The 25215-nt window shown below is 36.8% G+C and overlaps 1 protein-coding gene across 5 annotated transcripts in view; it reads right to left on the bottom strand.

Annotated features, from left to right (window-relative positions):
• Positions 1 to 106: 106 nt before the first annotated feature.
• LOC135088326 (phosphatidate phosphatase LPIN2) overlaps positions 107 to 25215 on the bottom strand; it is a 40508-nt gene continuing 15399 nt past the window's right edge. For 2 of the 5 annotated variants that reach the window (XM_063983184.1, XM_063983180.1), the window contains exons 3-16: positions 20741 to 20973; positions 19519 to 20010; positions 19255 to 19350; positions 17854 to 18242; positions 17553 to 17694; positions 16595 to 16787; positions 14929 to 15056; positions 6796 to 7025; positions 6560 to 6672; positions 6083 to 6231; positions 5570 to 5708; positions 4965 to 5180; positions 2959 to 3062; positions 107 to 1630 (exon numbers count right to left, since the gene is read on the bottom strand). In XM_063983184.1, coding sequence (XP_063839254.1) covers positions 1480 to 1630; positions 2959 to 3062; positions 4965 to 5180; positions 5570 to 5708; positions 6083 to 6231; positions 6560 to 6672; positions 6796 to 7025; positions 14929 to 15056; positions 16595 to 16787; positions 17553 to 17694; positions 17854 to 18242; positions 19255 to 19350; positions 19519 to 20010; positions 20741 to 20973 — 2775 coding nt within the window. In that variant the 3' untranslated portion in view covers positions 107 to 1479. Of the gene's footprint in view, positions 1631 to 2693; positions 2843 to 2958; positions 3063 to 4964; positions 5181 to 5569; positions 5709 to 6082; positions 6232 to 6559; positions 6673 to 6795; positions 7026 to 14928; positions 15057 to 16594; positions 16788 to 17552; positions 17695 to 17853; positions 18243 to 19254; positions 19351 to 19518; positions 20011 to 20740; positions 20974 to 25215 lie in introns of all 5 variants that reach the window. The other 3 variants (XR_010261025.1, XM_063983191.1, XM_063983202.1) reach the window with 3 other exon arrangements.

The raw sequence follows: 25215 nt of genomic DNA, 5'->3' as shown, positions 1-25215 counted from the left end.
CCTCAAGCAAGATCACCTTTCTTGACATTGAGGTAAAATAATGACTGCAATCTTAAATAGGTTTGTAAGAAAATCGGGCAATCCAGTAATAGATTAATAAAATACATTTCGTCCTCAAAATGTTTATTAAAACAATCACAGAAACGATACATCATAAATTATTTTATAAAAAATATCAAATTGCATTTAGACAGCAGAACTAATCCACATTGTTTTTAAACAATTATAATAACTTAAAGAAATAAACATTTTACTAATTATCACTAAAAAAAATTCATATTATAAAATTTACAATGACAAAGCTATCAAATTGAAGCTACGCCTCAGTAACATGAATGTGTGTGAATGTATACTTTTAACATAAATATTACTTAGCTAGCAGACGTACCATACATAATAAGTAATCACAGTATAAAAATAAAGCATTGTTTAATCAGTCGACGACATCACAGCTTAGCAACGGCAGAACCAAAAAACTACGACTGCTCACTTTCACAGAAACCCTAATGTAAGTATCTATGTGTTTATGTCAATTTTTAAATTAGCTTTAGCAGATGTTTTATTGTCCATTTTTATTAGTGATACTTTATATCATTACACAGCCATGCCGTAATTTCAAACCAAGAAGATTACATGATCCCCAGGCACAAGTGATCGCGTAACAAAGTTTATTGTGTTGACAAGCATAAATAAATGGGCAAGTATCACAAATTAATGTTAGACCAACAACCACCTTCTATAAAGTTCACTAATGAAAAAGGACGTTACATTAGGTATTTATTGAGATGTCAATCCACATAAATCCTAAGCACTAAGCTACAGTTCATGGAAGTATCAACATAATAGCATTTAAAGTGGCGATATTCAATAAAATGTCATACGTAACTGTAGCCCGAAATTATTTTTATTTACCTGAAATTAAATACTGTAAATTCCTAAATATTGCTTAACAGCACTGTAAATCGAGGTCCTATATCACACCATACTTTCATACGCCATTTACATAATGACTGTCCCATTAAAAAATAAATTAACTATTTACTTTGTACCTAGGATAGCTAGCTAGATAATCTAAATCAATTAGGCGCACAAATCAGGACGAGAAACAGAACGACGATAAGTATGTTTGTGCAAAGTGTAATGTAGATGCAACGGTTATGCTCAGGTGCAACGATTCTTAAAGTTACATAATTATTGAGATACAAATTGAAAATCTAAAAATTGTAGCTACTGCTTGCATCGACTACAAATAATTTGATAATCATACATTCCATCGAAAGCATGCACATCACAACTACAGACTTACACGCTTAATAAACACTTGAAACGACAGCACGGCCAGTTTATTACTGGCAATTTCAAATATGAACTTCTCAAATTGTAGCCAAAATTTGTCCTAAGTTTTGTCTTTTAGGTTGTCATTTTTAACTTAAATACCGTTTTTAGGGTTTAATGTTGAAGTGTCATACACATAGGTGATTAATGGTTTTTCGTTGGAGGCACAACAACTGGTGGCAAGTCGATCGTGGGTAGCGGCTCCCGCCAGTAGACCGTCTGAGAGAACTCGTCGCTAGGCTCGCACAGCGCCGGCGGGAACACTTGGTCAACTAGCACCGACATGTGGGAGTACCTGTGAAAACGAACTTAATTAGAACTGTGTAGAGTATAAAGTTGAATACTATTTAAATTATTATAATCTTCAAGAAATTAAAATTTTCAATTTACAGTTTTGCCATTCATAATGTTTTAAGACCCAAAAACCATGTTCTAGGTTCAAGTAGCGCATTTCAAGGATAGCCACGTCTCTAGTGGTTTCTGTTATTAATATAGCAATTAATTTAAGCCAAAACATAGGGGAAGAGGACATTGGAAAATACATAGTAGGCTACAGGCCCATCTTTAGTCAATCATTACTTCACATGGGGCTTATTACGTCGAAATACAAGTAGACCAGACAATAATAAAGCATCATGTCGCATGTTAAGGTTATTGTGAAATATTTCAATAACAAATGCTTCGAGATGGACTTGGGAGTTTACTCCGCTATTATAATATTTGAAAGACCTTCCTTGGGATAGAAAGACACTAACCAACATAATGGAAAACACTGAAACAATCCTACAACATCGTTAAAAAGGGACAAAAACTTTTTGTCTCTTAAAATTTTGTAGATGTCAGTTATACTCATTTTCCATACCCCATCTATTCTATACCAGCCTGATATAGAAATTTATAGGAATTAGTAAGTCATGTTAAATAATTATAGGAATCTTGTATTAATTGGATGGAAGACAATGAAGATCTGGAAATGTTAGTATTTGTTATGCGCTATAATATAAATATTAGTTTCTCTTTATTTCAACAGGTGTATTATATTCTTCCTGTCTCTAGTATATCTATGATCAAGTGAAAAATACATGGAGATTGCCTAGTAACCAATAGATTAGTCCCGAAGTAAAATATTCAAACGAAGAAAGACAGAAACAACAGAAAATAATACAAAACTTAACATAAACCCAACACAAACTTAAAACAAGTACATAGAACGAGACAGATGACATGGCGATGATTGAAGATGTTATTGTAAGTTTTAGAGCCAATGTTATTAGATAGCAAGTATTTATTAATTTTGATGTTGATGAGTGCGCGGTACGGTCGTGGCCAAGCCTTACAAATCATGCCATACGGCTTACCGGCAATGTCGTATGCCCGCATTTTTCTCATTAAAAATATTTAACAAAGCCTCATATCAAAATTTTTGAGCTAGCTTATAACGATATTATCTTTATCACGTTTCAGTGGCGGGAAGAAATCATCGACCATGTCACTTTGCACGTGGTAACTGAAATAAAAATATATAATATAAATGATTTAGATATACATCGAAGAAACATATAGGCGTTAGTAACGTGACGAGCGTGGCACGGTTTACGTGATATTACATTATTGTATACTCACGTCGATTGGAATGTCTGCGTCAATTCATGTTTTAGTTCTCCCTTGTAGTTGATTGTGAATATTCTCACGATCGGAATGCCGACAGCTTGGTATGCGCATACGTCCTGTAAAAGGTGAATTCCTCCATTAATCTGTGAAACTTAATAAATCTAATGCTGATTAAATCTATCCGATTGACAGCGGCCAAGTTCTGCCTACATAGTCTTCCCATTTTTTTATCGCAAAGTGATATCAAAGCTGTTAGTCATCTGTTTGTATTACTTTGTATTTTCGTATATTCCCTCAGTAGCGTAGAAACTATTCATCCGATTTAGATGAATAGGTGTCAATTGATTCGTTATTATGGCCAGGGTAACAGGCTAATTTTTTTTTCGTAGCCGGGTTAGCACGTAACCTTGTATGTATCGCGGACTACTATACAGTGTGAGTCACGTTAAAGTGTACATATGAATAATTAACTTTAAAAAAAAATAAAACCGACTTCAAATGCGTGAACACAAAAAAAAACTAAAAATTAAAAATATTGCGTATAAAAAAGTTCATCCCCAATTTTCCACCCTTGGGGGTGAAATATTTTCTTCAAATTCGCATGAAACCACCCTTTTGATAATACCTATTCAACAAAAAAATAATCGTTCAAATTGATTTATAATCGGCGGAGATATTGCGTATAAAAAATTTCATCCCCAATTTTCCACCCTTGGGGGTTGTTTTTTCTATTATTAAATTTAAATGGGACCACCCTTGAGGTATTACCTATACGCCGAAAAAAGCTTTGTTCAAATCGGTTCATAATTGGCGGAGTTATCGCGTAACAAACATAGAAAAAAAAAAAAAACATACGGGTCGAATTGAGAACCTCCTCCTTTTTTGAAGTCGGTTGAAAATAGATGAAACTAGACCAATTTTATCGACAAAAAAGAGGTCAAAAAATTTTTGAGTTTTTTTTTTAATTTTTTATAGAATTTTTTTTCTTCCAATTACTTATTGTAAAGAAAACGTAATAACTTTTAAACTAAGCGGTATATCTTAATAAAATAAAAACAGTAATAATGCTAAATAACAGGCGATACTAAAAAAATACATAAAATACACAAAAAAGGCCAACAAATAATAAAAAATGATACTTTTTGAAAAAAATCTGCTTTTAAATTCGTGTTTTTTTGGTTATTTTATAAATTTCTCCAAAAAATGCCCCTATAACAGGTGGTTTTTATTACTTTTCGTTATTCTCCATCGTATTATCTTTGTAAAACCAAAAATCGCATGTCTCTATCCCTATCACAACATTTGCTATGATCGTTTGAACAAAGGCCTACCACAACATTATTCTCCGCTACAGGTAGAGACAATTTTAATTTTAACTAAAATGCTTATTTTACTTCGAAATCTTTTGTTTTTATTTAAAATCTAACTTGTATTTATCAAAATTACAAATCTAGAGCCATTTTCAGTTTCGTTGTTAACGAAGCGTTGAATGGCGCGCCCGGAGAGGCTTAGTTCAAACGATCATTGCAAACGTTGTGATAGGGATAGAGACATGCGATTTTTGGTTTTACGAAGGTAATACGATAGAGAATAATACAAAGTAATAAAAACTACCGGTTATAGGGGCATTTTTTGGAGAAATTTATCAAATAACCAAAAAAACACGAATTTAAAAGCAGATTTTTTTCAAAAAGTATCATTTTTTATTATTTGTTGGCCTTTTTTGTGTATTTTATTTATTTTTTTAGTATCGCCTGTTATTTAGCATTTTTACTGTTTTTATTTTATCAGGATATACCGCTTAGTTTAAAAGTTATTACGTTTTCTTTACAATAAGTAATTGGAAGAAAAAAAATTATATAAAAGATTTAAAAAAAATCTCAAAAATTTTTTGACCTCTTTTTTGTCGATAAAAATAGGTCTAGTTTCATCTATTTTCATATGTACACTTTAACGTGACTCACACTGTATACCAACGGTATCAATCAATCTAATATAGCCGTAGGACAAATACTCACATTAACCCTGTTTCCGTATCCAGCGTAGAAGGGGTTGGACCCGTGTGGGAAGAGCGCCTTGATGTCAGCCAGGCACTGGATCTTGAACTCCTCCGGCTTCTTCTCGATGACCTCTCGGTGGAAGGCGCGCAGTAGTGACGTAGGGTTCAAGAGAAGTGGTCCGTCTGGTAAGCACACCTCGCCTTGGCGGATCGAGCGTAGGTACTCGCGGGTCACCTGCGATATAAAACAACTTTATTTATATGTGGCTTAGTGACTATTTTGATTAATTTTGGCATAGAGATTGATTGGATTACAAGAAAAGGAAACGTCAACGTTTTGTCGCAAAAGTAAATCTTAGATGAATGATTGTACGTACGGTATATCATCTGACTCATGTAAGCGATATAATTTTATTTTTATAATAAAGCGTTTTGTTGATTGAAAAGCTGATATAACTTGCTTATCGAGACTCATTGCTTTGTTTTGCTAGTTACCAAGAGAATAAACGAGGTTTTTAACGTTAATAAACATTTCACTTATATTTTTATTTATTACAAATGATAGATTACTAAAAAAATCTGGAATGATTGTTTCAATTCTATGAAGTCACCCTGTTAACTTACCCTAGCTTGCCCGATCGCTCTTGCTGACAAGTACAGCAGTTGGTATCCGTTGTTCTTGATCTTGGTAAACAATTGAGCTACGCCGGACTGGGCCCAATCTTTGCCGACCAGCGGGAATATGTGACCAAGCACGTCCGATCTAGAAACAAAAACAAAGATAAGTCTTACGTAGTTGTAATAAGTGCGAATTTGCAACAAAAATTTAAATGTACACACGGCCACACTGTTAACTATCCATTTCCGTTTTTGCTCTCGCTCTAATCAAATGGTGATTCTTTGCGATAGAACGAGATGACATGACTGGCAATAGGCAGTTAACACTGTTGCCGATAGTACATGAACTAAAGTCCGGTCGCAGAGCAGATAGAATTTCGTCCAATGACCCCAAGCTACCCATCCTTATCGCTCGCGCGTAATTATATTGCTGTCGCGACTGCTCGGCGACCGGACTTAATTGACTGAAGAACTATAAACTAAGACAGCTAGCTAACATATTAGTTTAGACGTGCTTACTTGGTAATGGTTCCGTCGATGTCGGATATGACAATCTTGTCGTCGTACCGCCAGCGGAAGACGTTGCACTTACACCGGGTTGTGCCCTGGTACGCTGTTGTTACACTGAACACCATCTCGTTCATGCCTTCGCGGAGATTCAGGTTTTTCTAGAAATAATACAAAACAAATAAGTTGGAGGAATTTCAAGTTTTGCGCGCTGGCGCAAGGCGCTGGATGCAGGCCGCTACCAACCGTGCGATGTGGAAGTCATTGGGGGAGGCTTATGTTCAGCAGTGGACGTCCTGTGGCTGATATGACGTAACTTTGCATTCAGAACGAAGTGAGAATCTATGAGAATCTTTATGAAGACAGAACTTCAAGCTAAACACTGAAAGGCATCTCATGTAGTTGTATAAATGTAGATGACGCTGTCTACTGTACTACTAAATAACTAGACTTTTAATCAGATAATACATAATACAAATAATTACTCACAATTTGTTCCGATGACAACCGCAAGGTTTTGCGGAACGATGAATATCTGCGTGCTGGCTTTTGAGGTTTGCCTTCTTGGTCTGAATCAGAGGAGCTCTGATCATGGCGGTCTTCTAAAAGAAAAAAATAATATATTACAACAATTCCGTTATTAATTAAAACAAAAGATGTAGGTAGTTGTAGATAGACAGACAGTAATAGACTAAAACAAAAGGTGTAGTAAGAATAATGCCTACCTTTCTCTTGAGGTAGAGTATTTTCAGGTTCTGCCTTCTCCATTTCAATCTCAACTGGGTTCTCTAACAATGCTTGTGGTTCCATTTCATCGCCCGGGAAAGTCTTGTCTTCCAAGACCTCCTCAGCTGACTGAGGCTCTGTGCTGCCTTTCATCGTCTCTGTGACTATTTCAACCTGTGGTAGTTCTGTTTTCTTTTCAGCATCATCTTTGGCGAGAATCGGATCAGTGCTGGAAAGAGATAGATAGCATTTATATTCAACTGCGAAAAGTTTATGTTATAAGAAGCAATAGATCACAAAGGAGGTTCAGTCTAATACACAATCAGAAATATTATAAAATGGAAGCTAATATAATTCAATATTTGACTTTAATTTGGTCAATGTGATTGAAGCAATAACCCAAGATAAATCGTCAGGGCGATTTGAAATGTGTCTGTTTTTTCGCAAACCCCATGGTTAATGATTTTTTTGTTCATTAAAGATGTGGATGAAGTGGATTGTGTATCACAAATCACAATATTTCCTAATTTCAGAAGATTCAATAAAAATAGATCAGCGGAAAGTTTTTAACTTTTTAGGTCCGATATCGTATATCTCTTCCGACTTTTGTTTGCATCGGAGTAATGGTATCTTCACAAAGCTGCGTGGAGTGCAGACATCTGAGCAGCTCGCGATTCGTACATATTCGGCAAGACACTGCAAAGCCAATACCTATTATGCTGCTTTTACACTGCGCGAAAATTAACCAAGTCAAGTCAAAAAAACAGTGGGGTGGGGATGAATAATTAACTTTTAAAAAAAATAAAACCGACTTCATTTGCGTGAACACAAAAAAAAACTAAAAATTAAAAATATTGCGTATAAAAAAGTTCATCTCCAATTTTCCACACTTGGGGATGAAATATTTTCTTCAAATTCGCATGAAACCACCCTTTTGATAATACCTATTCAACAAAAAAATAATGGTTCAAATTGATTTATAATCGGCGGAGATATTGCGTATAAAAAAGTTCATCCCCAATTTTCCACCCTTGGGGGTTGTTTTTTCTATTATTAAATTTAAATGGGACCACCCTTGAGGTATTACCTATACGCCGAAAAAAGATTTGTTCAAATCGGTTCATAATTGGCGGAGTTATCTTTTAACAAACATAGAAAAAAAAAAAAAAAAAAAACATACGCACTATGGATCGAAATTGCGATTTATGGACATAGCGATTTTTTTCACAATTTCTATTTGAAAAAATTACCTATCGATAGGTTACGTTATTCTGATGAATAAATGCTGCGCAAGTTTTTCTCTAAAACCAATAGTTTGGCTGGAAAAAAATATTTTCCATTTTCGTTGTATGGAATGAAACATAAAGTGGTCGATTTCGACTAAGCCTTGACAGATCTTGCTTTGAAACTACTTAAGCCTTGTTTTATGGCTTGTTGACTATAATCTTACGCAATCAGCGCGCGCCCAAAGTTGCCCGTTCACAAGTTATGAGGTTCTGAAATTTTTTAAAAAAGTAAGTAAAAGTGACTTTTTTTTGGAATATCTTTAAAGATTTAACGAAAATATAAAGATTCTATACGTTAATAATGTGAATTAACCTTAAATTACTGCTAAAAACGCATTTTAATGAAATTAAAAGGAATAAAATCAGCGATATTTTTTTCACAATTTCTGTTTGAAAAAAATACCTATCGATAGGGTATGTTATTCTGATGAATAAATATTATGAAACGTTTTTCTCTAAACCAACAGTTTGGCTGGAAAAAAATATTTTCCATTTTCTTTGTATGGAATGAAACAAAGTGGTCGATTTAGACTAAGCCTTGACAGATTTTGCTTTGAAACTACTTGAGCCTTGATCTATGGCTTGTTGACTATAATCCTACACTAACAGCGCGCGCACAAAGTTGCCCGTTCAGAAGTTATGAGGTTCCGAAAAATGAAAATTAAAATAAGTAAAAGTATCTTTTTTTGGGACATTATCTTTAAAGATTCAACTAAAACATGAAAATTATATACTTTAGTAATGTAATTAACCTTTCTCTTGTCGTCTTATCTAAAGAAAAGTCAATTTTACTTACTTTAATTTTCATTTTTCGGAACCTCATAACTTCTGAACGGGCAACTTTGTGCGCGCGCTGTTAGTGTAGGATTATAGTCAACAAGCCATAGATCAAGGCTCAAGTAGTTTCAAAGCAAAATCTGTCAAGGCTTAGTCTAAATCGACCACTTTATGTTTCATTCCATACAAAGAAAATGGAAAATATTTTTTTCCAGCCAAACTGTTGGTTTAGAGAAAAACGTTTCATAATATTTATTCATCAGAATAACATACCCTATCGATAGGTATTTTTTTCAAACAGAAATTGTGAAAAAAATATCGCTGATTTTATTCCTTTTAATTTTATTAAAATGCGTTTTTAGCAGTAATTTAAGGTTAATTCACATTATTAACGTATAGAATCTTTATATTTTCGTTAAATCTTTAAATATATTCCAAAAAAAAGTCACTTTTACTTACTTTTTTAAAAAAATTCAGAACCTCATAACTTGTGAATGGGCAACTTTGGGCGCGCGCTGATTGCGTAGGATTATAGTCAACAAGCCATAAAACAAGGCTCAAGTAGTTTCAAAGCAAGATCTGTCAAGGCTTAGTCGAAATCGACCACTTTATGTTTCATTCCATACAACGAAAATGGAAAATATTTTTTTCCAGCCAAACTATTGGTTTTAGAGAAAAACTTGTGCAGCATTTATTCATCAGAATAACGTAACCTATCGATAGGTAATTTTTTCAAATAGAAATTGTGAAAAAAATCGCTATGTCCATAAATCGCAATTTCGATCCATAGTGCGACGCAGTAATCGTTGTCCTCAATGGGCTGCTTTATGTTAATTGGCGATAATTGTGCGCGCGCACATAAGTCACGGCAAGATGGCCGCGCGGACGCAGTAATCGCGTTCGTGGAAGCCCGCGCCGCGCCGCCCGCATACAGATTGCGCCCCGCAAAAACGCTCCGCCGCACTATGGAGCGAAATTGCGATTTATGGACATAGCGATTTTTTTCACAATTTCTATTTGAAAAAAATACCTATCGATGGGTTACGTTATTCTAATGAATAAATGCTGCACAAGTTTTTCTCTAAAACCAATAGTTTGACTGGAAAAAAATATTTTCCATTTTCGTTGTATGGAATGAAACATAAAGTGATCGATTTCGACTAAGCCTTGACAGATCTTGCTTTGAAACTACTTGAGCCTTGTTCTATGGCTTGTTGACTGTAATCCTACGCTATCAACGCGCATCCAAAGTTGCCCGTTCACAAGTTATGAGGTTCTGAAAAATTAAAAAAAAGTAAGTAAAAGTGACTTTTTTTTGGAATATCTTTAAAGATTTAACAAAAATATAAAGATTTTATACGTTATTAATGTAAATTAACCTTAAATTACTGCTAAAAACACATTTTAATAAACTTAAAAGGAATTAAATCAGCGATTTTTTTTCACAATTTCTGTTTAAAAAAAATACCTGTCGATAGGGTATGTTATTCTGATGAATAAATATTACGAACGTTTTTCTCTAAAACCAATAGTTTGGCTGGAAAAAAATATTTTCCATTTTCGTTGTATGGAATGAAACATAAAGTGGTCGATTTCGACTAAGCCTTGACAGATCTTGCTTTGAAACTACTTGAGCCTTGTTCTATGGCTTGTTGACTATCTGAAAAATCTCCAAATCGAAATGGAACAACGTGAGAAAAATGGAGAATCTAACCTTAAAATACGATATGTCAAAGGAATACCCACCATCACTGAAATCACACCTTCAAAAAACGAATAAATACTACTTGTAAACACCCTAACAATGACTTCAGCTCAAACAGTATTACATACCATATAGTGAACAAATACCAAGACCTTCCCGTGGACTCATCGTCTCTCAAGTTCTTTTACGCAAATGTGAGGAGCATTCGTACACCTGGGAAATTTGAAGAATTGCAATGTATCCTGAGAGCTATTAAATCTACAATCAATGTGATCATCTTAACTGAAACTTGGATACAATCGGAACTAGATGGAAAATACTACAGTCTACCCAACTACAACCATATATTCAACTACCGACATGATAGAATAGGAGGAGGCGTTTCCATATATTTGCACAAGAGCATAGATTTTGAAATAACCGAAAACAAACACAAAGATAGTAATCACTACTTGTGGATATTTCTACCACGATTTTCTCTACACTTGGGAGGTGTTTACAAGCCAGGCGATACAAATCATAAAGAATTTCTTGAAATATTTAGCCAACAGCTGGAAATAAGAAAGCGATCAATCGTTTTTGGGGACTTCAACCTGGATTTGATTAAAAGCGACACTCCTACCACACAATATTTGTGCACACTTGAAGATACAGGATATGACGTACTAAACAAAATAGAAAAAGAATATTATACTCGGCGAACTGAATCTACAAACACTATAATCGACCATATCCTGACAGACTTAAATAAAAATTCATTCAATGTCTCGCTAATTGATTCTGCTATGTCCGACCACAGACAGATCTACGTGGAGGTCCTTAAATGCAAGACAAAGACCAAACCAAGGATTCAGTACGAAGCGATGGATTACGATAGACTATATAAGAGTATTGAAAAATCTGAATACATAAACGAAACGAATAATTATACATACTTAGAAAATTTCATAAAAACACATATTAAGCAAAATAAAATAAGAAAAATCAAGATAATGAACCTACCGAAGGATGATTGGATTAATAAAGAAGTTATTGGCATGATGAACAATAGAAACATGCTTTGGAGACGACTACAAAACAGTGGTGGCGACGAAACCCTGAAAAAAGAATTTACAAAAGTAAGAAATCAGGTCCAGCTGAAAATTCGCAGAGACAAGAGGAACTATTTCTACAATAAATTTCAAGACTGTAAAGAGAACCCAAAGAAGATGTGGGAAGTTATCAACTCTCTGGCTATGAACAAGACGAAAAGTAACTATGTCCCACCCAAATTAGTTTTAAACTCACAAACTATTACAGACGGTGAGAAAATTTGTGATGTATTCAATGAGTTTTTCTCTACCGTTGGTACGGAGTTGGCCAGTAGAATTCCACTGAAATACCATCAGGACTCAGGTAACACACTTATGTACAAACATGGACATCAACACGACATTACCCTTATAACTCTTAAACATTGTACCACTAAGGAAGTAGCAGACGTAGTAGATAGCCTAGATACCAACACCAGTACTGGCGTAGACGGTATTAGCACAAAGTCAATAAAATGTATTAAGCATATTATAACCGCACCCTTAGCAGACTGCATAAATAAGTGTTTTGATCTTGGTTTATTTCCTGACAATCTGAAGCTGGCTAAAGTGTCCCCTATTTATAAATCTGGTCCAAAAACTGATCCCGGAAATTACAGGCCAATTTCGGTCCTACCGGTACTATCCAAGGTTTTTGAAAAAATAATTTACTTTCGTTTGAATGAGTATTTGTGTGAAAAAAGGTTTCTCATAGACCAACAATACGGCTTTAGACCGAAATCAAATACGCTATCTGCAGTAACCGACTTAATAACAAATATAAAAACCAAAATAGACGAAAAACAAATTTGTTTAGGGATCTTCATAGATCTAAAAAAAGCCTTCGATACCGTGTGCCATACTAAACTTCTGGAAAAATTGAGTAATTTGGGTGTCACTGGATCTGCCTACAACCTACTCGCATCCTATCTTTCAAATAGAAGTCAGATTGTTAGGATGGGTGACTATGAAAGTGCGATTTGTAATATAACATGCGGCGTTCCGCAGGGCTCAATACTGGGACCCCTCTTATTTCTAATTTATATCAATAACATAAACCAAATCGGTCTGAAGGGTTATCTAACTTTATACGCTGATGACACTTGCTTATTCTATTTTGGAAAATGTATACATGAAATCATAAATGACGCACAAAATGATCTAAATATCGTAAACGAGTGGTTTCTATATAACCTACTTACTATAAATACATCCAAGACATCATTTATGATATTTGTTGCTAAAAATAAACAGTTACCTCAATTTACCCCCTTAAAAGTTAACAACAACATCATCAGTCAGTCTAGTAGTGAGAAATACCTAGGATTAATATTAGATGATCAACTTACATGGAGACCCCACATTGACCATGTGCGGTCGAAGCTTATAGCACTTTCTGGCGCCTTGCGTAGAATGGGTAACTGTCTCCCATTAACAATAAAGCATACTGTCTACAACGCGTTAGTGAAACCTCATTTGGAGTATCTTGTGGAAATCTGGGGATCGGCATCAAAAACGCACATTAAGGATCTACAGATATCACAGAATAAAATAATAAAAAGACTTTATAACTTTGACTTTTTAACACCTACAAAACAGCTTTATACAAAAACAAACTTTTTCGATATAACACAACTATACACTTACAACTTGTGTTTATTGATCAAAAAAATTCTGGAAAACACTATTCAAACAAATATAACTCTTACTAAAAAAACATTCACACACAGTTTAAGAAACACAAACAAATTATTTCTTCGTCAACCGAGAACAACAAGGTATGGAAAAAAGAATATAATATATGAAGGTGTTCAACTATATAATAAACTTCCGGATTCAATCAAAAATAGTGAAAGTATACAAATCTACAAACGAAAACTCAAAGAACATATACTAACTATTACTTGAATGACAAATTAATTTAAAAACTAAATCTTACACCTACTTATAAAGTGAATAAAACGTAAAACAATAAATTAAAATACATAATCCTCTATTATTTTTTGCAATCTAATTATGAAACTTTCATCTGTAGAAAGACTCATAAAATACATTAAATAAATAAATTAATTAATTAATAAATTAAATATATAAACTTATTTTGAAATATAAACTACAAAAATATAATAACTAAACAACTATTTGTAAATATGAATTTTGGTACACTGTCTCCTACACTACACAACTCCAATGCTCACTGTTAACTTGCCAACTTGGGCGAACCAAACACTATCCCTCCCGCACAGTTTTCTACGAGTACCCGAACAGTAAAAATAAAAATAAAATCTCGTATTCTTTTACAATCTTATTTATTTAGTAGGTGGATACTTACTCACTACACCTAGTCACACCTACCTAGTCCTGACTGAGTAAATGATAGTTAGTTTGAGGGCCATTATTTCTGTGTCAACGGAGTTGCAGATCTGATGTTTACTTATTCGAAATAATGTTAATGATTATTTATGTACCTACATTATTTTTTGTTTGTGGGCTTTGCGCATGCTTCGTCACAAGACAATTTTATTGTTGTAAATTATTATAATCTCATGTAAGTGAACTACCCTGTTCTTATGAGAATAAAGATTCTTTAAACCGAAACCGAAACCGAATATTTATTCATCAAAATAACATACCCTATCAATAGGTATTTTTTTTAAACAGAAATTGTGAAAAAAAATCGCTGATTTAATTCCTTTTAAGTTTATTAAAATGTGTTTTAGCAGTAATTTAAGGTTAATTTACATTATTAACGTATAAAATCTTTATATTTTTGTTAAATCTTTAAAGATATTCCAAAAAAAAAGTCACGTTTACTTACTTTTTTTTAATTTTTCAGAACCTCATAACTTGTGAACGGGCAACTTTGGATGCGCGCTGATAGCGTAGGATTACAGTCAACAAGCCATAGAACAAGGCTCAAGTAGTTTCAAAGCAAGATCTATCAAGGCTAAGTCGAAATCGACCACTTTATGTTTCATTCCATAGAACGAAAATGGAAAATATTTTTTTCCAGTCAAACTATTGGTTTTAGAGAAAAACTTGTGCAGCATTTATTCATCAAAATAACGTAACCTATCGATAGGTATTTTTTTCAAATAGAAATTGTGAAAAAAATCGCTATGTCCATAAATCGCAATTTCGCTCCATAGTGATACGGGTCGAATTGAGAACCTCCTCCTTTTTTGAAGTCGGTTGAAAATGAATGTATTTCATCCCCACTCCTCTGTTTTTTTGACTTGACTCGGCTAATTTCCGCATAGTGTAAATCCGCCAATAGAAATAATATGCACTCACTGCTTAGCCTCGGAAGTAGACCGGCGCCAGCTCCACCACGAGTAGCCGCGCGGCTTGGCCGCGTCCGCCGCGCGCGCCGCCTCCCCGCCCTCCTTCTCAGACCCCTTCTCAAGGGACTCCAGTACGCGCTGCAAGGAAATAAAGCTTATTGTGATATACATAGAGTTTGTTGTAACTGAAATCGAAGTAGTCTAGGGAGCCTAAAGGATCACTAAATATCTGCAACTAGGGTTGCCAGGTGTCCGGCTTTAGCCGGACATGTTTGGCTTTTTACGGTCTTGTCCGGCCAGTCCGGCTTTATATGTGGCTGCGGCGCCAGTCGAAAGTCAAGCCACAGAATAATATCGAGCACACATGGGCATGGGATGTTGGGCTAACGATAAGATGAAAGTTAATAGTAAGCACCGAGCCTGGCAACCCTATCTGCAACTATAGGTTTAGCGCTTAACTCAGTCAGTGCCTGAGGGAACATGGGAGCGGCACGGGAGGGGGTTTTTGAGACGTCAAACGTCAACGAGACTTCAGATTTCTATGTTCTGTCACGTCATAACATGTCAATATCCTCACATACCTCGCGCTAAATCAGGCGATAGAGCTATCAAGTTCGAAGTCTGACGTTTAACTATACTCCGTTGCAAGACGGATGAAAAAAGTGACTGAAATGGTATTCATGACTTTCTAAGAATGAGATGTGTGGCAGCACAGGTTAATGTAATATCAATCAACGAGACCCTATCACGTGCTCGGTTTACTCTGCCCATAAGACCCGGTTGAATAACCAGATTTTATTCTGTTAATTTCATTCAATCTGAATGAAATCTGATTGGTTTACGTTACGTTACTCTTCTCCGCTCCGTCTTGATGGAAACCGGGTCTAATAGATGAAGCAAAACCGCTGCTAAGCACGGCAGTTTATCCTTACGTTGGGCAGCGGACGGCGGTAGGCCAGCAGCGACAGCAGCAGCGGGCCAACAGCACCCTATCTCTTGCTCTGTTAACTACGAGTATTTTCCTCCTGTAATAGGCTAAGCAAAACCGCCGCTAAGCACGGCAGTTTATCCTTACGTTGGGCAGCGGGCGGCGGTAGCCCAGCAGCACCCTATCTCTTGCTCTGTTAACTACGTGTATCTTCCTCCTGTAATAGATGAAGCAAAACCGCTGCTAAGTACGGAAGATTTTCTTTGCTACATACGTTGGGCAGCGGGCGGCGGTACGCCAGCAGCGACAGCAGCAGCGGGCCAACAGCACCCTATCTCTTGCTCTTTTAACTACGAGTATCTTCCTCCTATAATAGGCTAAGCAAAACCGCTGCTAAGTACGGAAGATTTTCTTTGCTACATACGTTGGGCAGCGGGCGGCGGTAGGCCAACAGCACCTTATCTCTTCCTCTTTTAACTAACTACTCCTAAGCAAAACCGCTGCTAAGTACGGAAGATTTTCTTTGCTACATACGTTAGGCAGCGGGCGGCGGTAGACCAACAGCACCTTATCTCTTCCTCTTTTAACTAACTACTCCTAAGCAAAACCGCTACTAAGTACGGAAGATTGTCTTTGCTACATACGTTGGGCAGCGGGCGGCGGTAGGCCAACAGCACCTTCTCTCTTTTAACTAACTACTCCTAAGCAAAACCGCTGCTAAGTACGGAAGATTTTCTTTGCTACATACGTTGGGCAGCGGACGGCGGTAGGCCAGCAGCGACAGCAGCAGCGGGCCGGCGCTGCGCCACGGCAGCCAGCGGTCGCCCAGCCGCACCAGCAGCCGACCTTCACCCGCCAATGTGGCGCCGCGCGCGCAGAACTCCTCGAATGGTAACGCGCGAGATACGACGTCTTCGCGCACGTACACGCCCACTTGGCCCCTGTACGAACAATAGTACAATCAGAATTTTTCTTATAAGTGCTAAAGCCCGGTCTGTGGGAACGTAGAATTTTGTCCAATGACCCCAAACTACCCATCCTTATCGCTCGCGCGTAATTATGTTGCTGTCGCGCTCGCACACTCACTGCGGGCGCCCGTCGCACAGTCGCGACAGCAATACAATTACGCGCGAGCGATAAGGATGGGTAGCTTGGGGTTATTGGACAAAATTCTACGTGCTCACAGACCAGGCTTTAGTGGGATTTTAAAATCCAACTATACTCGACGCAGACTCGTGGCAGGCGGGGCCATAAGTAATTTTTGAAACAGAGATGCACACTTGCCAATATTTTATTAATTATTACGTATTAAAACAACGCTATGCCTCTGTGTGACGCCACCCATAACCAGTGTGAGTGCGAGAGAAAATGTGATGTGCACTGTTTTATTATTACATCTCCTGGCACGAGTCTTTGCGCCGAATATAGTGTGAAATCTCCATAACGTAATTCAAATCTCGAATACACTAGTCACTTAGGAACAAATTGGCTCCCAATATGACGCATTTAGTTCATTCTACCTAACTACATCGCTCCGTTATTACAAGCGCATGTGCAAATAATATTGTCTGTCAGAGGTTTTAAATCGGTGGGGGAAACTTTTCGGAACATAATTCGTGCTTTGTATGCCGCTAGTGGAATTCGAACCCGTTACACGGACTGTCAGAGCGGTGCTGAAAACGTCCAATATTTGAAAGAACCCTTACTTGGCAAGAAGTTTCTCGTCGTCATCTGAGTCAAGCGCAGGTGGCTCGAGCGAAGCCGGCGACTGCGGCAGCGAGGGCCCGTTGCCAGACTCGTACTCCTCCTCGGTGGGGCCGGCCGTCGGTATCGTCGTGCTGGGCGGCCCTGGAGACAAAAATCTAGGTTAAACAAACTGTATACCTACATATTTCGAGTCATAAGTTCTTGAACCAACTTAACGGTTAATTTACATTCACAATCGAAAATTAACATACAGCTATGACTAACTACAGAAAAAAAACAAAGAAAAATTCGAGAACTCACCTGATCGGTACCGCTCAGCGTGATGTTTGGGGAAATAGAGATCGGGGTCGACCTGCCCGCGGTCCAGGTCATCTAAATAGACTCCTTCAGAAGCCACCTCGGTCGCTTCACGCGCAGACATGAAGCGGAACATTCCAGAAAGAACACCACGCCGCGCTGACCGCTCTTCATCGGAGCTCAGCGGCTCGGTGGGTGATGCGGGTTCTGCTGGCGATGCAGGAGACGCGGGCGAAGCGGGTGATTCAGGCGACGGGGGTGACTCCGCATCCCGCACCGGTGGCTCGGGCAATTCACCCCAGCGCCAAGATTGCGAGGACTTATCCCCCCCTGCAGTCCGAGACAGCTCAACCTCGGTATCGGACTGGACTGGAGTGCCGTTGCGAGAACCCCTGCAATCATTTCTGAAGTCAATATTGGTATTCGAATATGCCTTGGGGCGTTATAATAATCGTCAAGAATTAATACATATTCATATTTACAAGAACATCGGTTGAGTTCTATAGAGTCGTCTCTATATTTCAAAAATCACGAGGAGCGCACGCTCTTTACGACATTTGGCCGACATTTAGCACCATTTTTTTTGTCAAGCGTAGCATTTAAAATAAAATTTAGTCATGCCAAATTTCTATTTTAAGGTAATTGACTTATATCTTCATCTCTTTCTTGACGACTATTATACATTTGCCACGATTTCATATAACACGCGACAGCAGCCAAACCTGTAGTAGAAGATATCAATATACGTCCACAGAAGCATTAATCAATCTACGCTTCAAAATAAAAGCATTATCTACGCAACCGTAATTAATTTCAAATATCTACAATGCGACGAATAAAAATATTATGAGCAATAAACGGATACTAGTGATTTACTGCAAGATTAATGCGCTTAAGTAGTGATATGATATTATGTTATAGATTATGTACCAAGTTGACACATTTCTATTTGCAAATAATGACTAATTATTGTGCAGTGTGTACTCTTGCATCATGCAATAAGATTACAAATAGCGCGGAGACACATGGCACTTGAAATTGTTCAAAGTTCAACATTGTATCCCGGTGTAGTTACATAATAATAGTGTGATGGTTAATATTCTAAACCATAGTTATAGAAAACGACTCAAATGTGCGTATTATGAAACGTTGCGGTAGCTTGCTGTACATTTACATAAGTGTTGTGTTACGTTTTAAATTGAAAGTATAAAATGCATGTACGGACGCCCAGTGTATAATTCTATAACTGTACAATAAAGCTGAGCACCAAAACTAATGTGTTTATATACTCTGGGGATTGAAACATTAGTGATTATTTGGAATGATTAAATGTTACTAAGATGTGAACACAGCAAGCTCAATATGGCGTGAACGGGTATTAATAGTATTATTCGTATAGTTTACGCGTGTCTGGAGGCGGCGTGCACCTCAAACGCTGTGTCGGACAACGCCAACGGGATGCGGTTCTCGCCATTCAACTTCAGGTTGGACATCTCTTCGCTGTAACCAGGGAACTCACTCAGCATTCATCTCTACACTCCCGCATATAGTTGGGGAGGTGCCGTTAATACACTAAAATATTCTAACGAACACATCTTACAATACGGTTAAAAAAGTTCCATGCAAACGTTTCAAAATCGGTAGCTCAACGGTGTTTTCGTAACTCACCTAAGTGCTGCTGAAATAACTTCAGTGTCGCTAAAGAAATTGATGTCAGTAGCATTAGGAATGGGTGCTGGCTGGGACGCGCGCTGCTCCGACCCCGCTCTATCCGACTGGCTGGATATTGAACTAGTTGACGATTTTCGCTGATGCTTCTTTTTGGAACTCATTTTCCTAGTTTTCTTCTTCTTTTTCCCGTTACCGTTTTGCTTCATATTATCTTCTTGGTTGGAAGGAGCAGTTTCTATAGGCCGAAAGTCATTATTAGCACTTATTTTCTGTACTGTTTGACTAGCTTCGCTCCCTGCTGCCCCGATTTGGGTGGCCGCGAATGTCTTCGGCGTTCTACCGTCGTTCCAATCTGAAGCTTCATCGAGTCCTTCCATCTCAAACAAAGCGTCATTTTCATTGTTATCATTTGTTGTCTCTTCTTTGGCGGCTTTCTTTGTTAGTTTACTTATGTTAGGCTTCTGCATTGATTGTCCATCAGCGGTGTACCTGCGAATGTAAAAATACCGTTGAATACTGATGAATTTATGTACTAGTGTAAGTTAGCGGTTACAATATGATTACCATTTACATGATGTCTGCACTTGAATTATAATTAATGTAAATTGCACACTGAAATTTCGCTTTCGGATTACACGCGAGGGTAAGCACTGGTAAACGTAAACACCCATACATTACGATATAAATTGAATCTCGCTTTCTACATTAGTTAGCAATAGTGTTTGTACTGTTTACGAAAACCCTTTCAAAATAGCAACTGGACTGCGATGAATAGTAATGAATGAGGTAGAATTTTCCGACACAAAAATATACTCAGTTACAGTTTTGTTTACTTGCTTGAATATAGGCGTGTCACTGTCAAGGCTACAAACATTTATTCTGATGGTTATCCTCTAGAATTGTGAAACCTTAATCGCGTTAGTCTAATGCGTTAAAAAGATTGCGTGCATGATCTTAACTCCTTAACGACCGGCTTCCGCCAATCGAGTTGGAGTCAAGGCGCATGAGTACACGAGTGTAATTAATGCTCCAGCATCGAGGTATTCCTCGAAGCACACCCATCTTCAAGCGCGGCTAATGAAGCGAACCTAAACTATTCCTCGCAGCGCACCTTTTAGGCAGTGAAGCACATCTTTTAGGTACTCTACAAACGCAACTAAAAGGTGCGTTTCGGGAAATAGTTTAGACTTTAGGTGTACCACACAATATGACTACTCACCTCCGCTTAGTGTAGTCAGAGGCTTGTCCGTGATCCGGTTCCACGGCCGACAGGGAGTTGCGGCGACGCGGCTCATAGAGATCTTCGAAGCGAGCTGCCGGGATGGGGGAGGTAGCCAGGTGCGCCGAGCACTCGGCCTCGTCTTCCCCGACCTCCTCCACGAAGAACGCCTCTCCAGATTCGCCCAGCTTCATGTGGATGCTGAGCGGCTCACCGTTCAACTCTAGGTCCACCTGGAGAAGTCATTTTAAGAGTTAAAATACAGGTGAATGGAGGATGATTTGGATTATTGTCTTGGAAAACCGAATTTTTATCTCAGCGCTTTTTGTAAAGCCGATTATTTTTTGTCGTCGATTACCATTGACGATTCATCAAAGTAGGTACATAGAGGAAAATTTTATGGAAAGTTTTTAGGAATTTCCAGATTTATCTAGTCTACTCATTATAATCTTTAATAAGTCATACTCCCGAAGATACTTTGAATTTAAAACCATGTAAAAATAAAACAGGTGGCCGGATAGAGTAAATATTTGTGCCAAATTTTCCTCACAATTCTTGGGTCGAACTTTATCCCACATTTGGCGATATTCCAATTTTCACAATGAATCAGACGCAGATTCCATATCTTGTTTTGGCAATGTGTCTATGTTAATTCTAAAACAAAACACTGGACACCTTCCCTAAATTGTGTGAACAATCTTAGAAATCATTGAGGAATGCCCTGTGTAAGGTGTTAGTTTACTCGCTGCTTTGAATTAAAAATAACTGGGACCTATTTGAATGAATTCTACGATCACTGTGTGATCCTCTAAAATGTCTCTATTAACATCCATGTTTTCGTAATAACAGTAGAATGTAAATCCTCAGGGTTTTATGGCCCGAAGCAATGAATGAATTCGATCAAAATATCAGCTATCCGGTTTAGATCATTCTAGACGGTGACAGCCGACGCGCTAGGCGCCTCTCTCCGCGGTTGTTACGTACGAGTTTCACTATTCGCCGACATGGTTCTAACTTGTGCAATTTTAATCAACCTACATAATGCATTTATTTATACACATTTTAAAATAAATCACGAATGATATAAGTGGAATCTTCTGACGTCAGTCCCAAGTCCCCAACGTCATGCGTATTCGTGCTCAGCTCGTTTTTCTTTTAGATTATCACATATTGTTTGAACAGTTCATTGTCTAGATGTCACATATTGTTACTAATCAAAATGTTTAGTCGATATTGTTTACAAATACATGCAAATCCCATGACAGGTATTTGCGTTTGAATTTGCATAAGATTGTTTTATAACATTAGTATATTATAACATACATATTAGGGTGGTCCTTATTTTTCGACTTTTGAATTATCCCCGGGGCACTTTCTCATTCGATTATAGACCTCTAAATATGAAATAAGCTTTTTTTGTTTTTTTTTTGGTTAAGATTTAGAGGTCGCTACCAGCTGTCAAAATATTTACAAAAGCTTTGAAGATCTTAAATCATGGTTTCATAAATGTTTTATTTAAGTGTTTATATCACATTTTACGTGCAAATGAACATCGCATAGATAGAATAGACAATCGCTTCTTGTCCCCTTCTCCCCTCAACCCCTCTTCTGTACCGACCATGGTACCGACGCGTCGAGATACTAACAAGTCAACTCTTATATCTTAAAAATAATTGATTCAAATATGTACATTGTACATAATATCTTAGTTCATAGCAACAACAATAATTTTGTAATATTTTTATTTTGCTTTGGCTTTAAAAATAAATGAATCTAACAAATACAGATTTTGTTTTTATTTAAAATTCAAACCTTGGTAGCGACCCCTAAATGTCTTTTAAAAATTAAAAAAAAAATAATGAAAGACTTTCATATGGTATGTATTCAAATTACGTGGTGCCCCGCAAAATATAAGAAAAAAATTTTTTTCGTAGGAACAAGGACCACCCTAATACATATGTATAGTAAAAGTAGCTATTTATTGGTTTTGATTTCATACAACGATATGATAGCGTTTAATTCAGATCTTAAAATGATAAGATGCAGGTGTGTAAATTAACGTTCAGTCCAAACGCATTTTGTTCACAATGCTTTGTTTGCAACAACTTTGTTTGTTCGACGAGTGCAATCACCATCTGTTGCTAAGCTAAGTTTATTTATGGACATTATAGCTATCGATTGCGCTGATTTGCACATAGTTATGAAGTATTTTTTGTTAAATTGGATATTCATTTAATCGTACGAACATTCTATGAATGCGCTGACACTATGTAGGTTTGTTGTCGACACGAAAAGAAGAAGATTCTATGAATAATTTCACTAATAATCTTGTAAAACTAACATATTAATATGAATTCGTTGCTTAATACCCACCTACGAGCGATGATTGTAGTCCTACCAAACATCATGAGCATCATGCCAATTTTCTCTTATCAAATTTCTCGGAAATGCTAATAATAAAACTTGCTTTGGACTTTGGCCCTACTTTATTACATTTTGTATCCATTCGATCGCTGCAATCACGTAGTTGTTACTGAACTAAAAACTATAAAGTATTCTGTGTTATCAAATGATACTTAGTTATTCTGGTTAATGATAGTATTGTTTTGAAACTTTCAGACCACAGTAACCTACTACGATAATTTATTATCATTTATTGTCGCAAATAGTGTTGTAGTTAACGTAACATACAAATAAGAATCTGTCGGATGTTTCCATAAAGGTCACAAGTTCACATTTCACATCATACAAATGTTAAAGAACGATGATGAACGTTTCAACTCGCATGCATAGAGGCGCGGCTTTTAGAAGGCCGGAGGATGTCGCAAATATAAATCTGTTAAGTCGTTCCATTGGATTTTGCTACACGAAAAATTTGAATTCTAGGCTACCTTGAATGAGGTCGAAAATAATTACCTTATGTATTAACTTGCTCCAAATATTGATATAAATAAGATGTAACATATTTTGATCGACCTTCAATACATCTAATCTATTTCAAGAATTTGTTAGCGTTTTTGTAAATCAAAACGTCATTTTGAGCAGTTCTTTTGACGTCAGAAGTTCTAATGATTAGATAATAATGTGTTTGTTATTTCAATAATATGAGAATGTAGACACAATTATTAATTTATGTTTTCAAGATCAATGCATAACATTTGACAGGTCTTGGTGCAAAGGGGTCATGTAATGGCGTAATAAGTAACGTCAAACGACCCGCGACTTGTGATTGGCCAACCAATGACCACACCACATCTGTAGGAAGTCGCATAAATATCACTTGAGTAGGTACACAAAGAAACTTTGATAGGTAGTATTGATAAATACCTACCAGTTTACCGCCATATGTCACTGTTCGCTGTTGTGTGGCAGTAGGTTAAAGAAACAAAAGGAATTAATTAGAAGTAACCGCATACCTACTTTAACTTAATCATTTTTTATATTTAAACAAAGGATTGTTGTTTTGTTTTAAGTAGATGAATATGTATAAGTTATGCAACTGTAAAAACACTTAAATAGTTATTTTAATACATTTTTGTCACCTATTACCATTTACCATATTGTATAACGAGTTTGTCTCCTGATCATGGACTGTTTTTAGAATCAGAATATGGCCGCAATAAAAACATCATTCTATAAGAAAACCTTGACGCTTCCCTTTAATACAATTTGACAAAAATCAAGGTCATCGACATAGCTTTAAAAGGACATTGTCAGAAACCGCCTAAAAAACCGCCCAAAAACATTAACCCATCATAATTATTTTCTATTTTTTTTAATACATTAAGCACCCTTTCATTCTAATGGACACTTAAGCATTGAAAAATTAAATAAATAAGTCTTTTAACGTTTATTCTATAATACTATTACAACTTCCGGACGTTTTGGTGCGTGGCATGGTCTAAAACCTATCAAGTTCCATAATTTTTGCCGATAAAATCTGTACGAGGCATTACCGTACTTTATTGCTGGGAGTCCATGTATAGTGATGTTCCTGCGGCCATCATAGACAATAAAATATCGATTTTGAAAATAAAATAAATCGATTAAACTGCTTTGAAGACTAGATTTGCGTTAAAAGCTAAAAAGATATTGACAGTTTGACACTATTACAAGAAGATATCTAAAGTGTCCAACTGGTCGAAGGTCGTAAATAAAATAAAAATAATTAGGACCATAAACTGATATTCATGGTATCATAACTGTAAAAGTGTCAGAATCCGATGTTGAATCCAATGCCAGTTGAAGTGTGAGAAACATATATATATATTTTTTATGTGACAGGAGGCAAATGAGCAGACGGATCACCTGATATCAACCTAGTATAGTTGCCAGTCTCTCATAATCTATGCCAATGAGGGTTTTCGCGATTGAAAAATCCGCCAGATGGCAATACGTAGACGTGAGGTCCAAATGCTGCATGATTGGTTATTTTTGACATGACATTGACAGATATCCACCAATCATGCAGAATT

This window comes from Ostrinia nubilalis, chromosome 1, assembly GCF_963855985.1.
Source record: "Ostrinia nubilalis chromosome 1, ilOstNubi1.1, whole genome shotgun sequence".
NCBI lineage: Eukaryota > Metazoa > Arthropoda > Insecta > Lepidoptera > Crambidae > Ostrinia > Ostrinia nubilalis.
The sequence above is the reverse complement of the archived record's forward strand: the minus strand, read 5'-3'. Positions and strand labels throughout refer to the sequence as shown.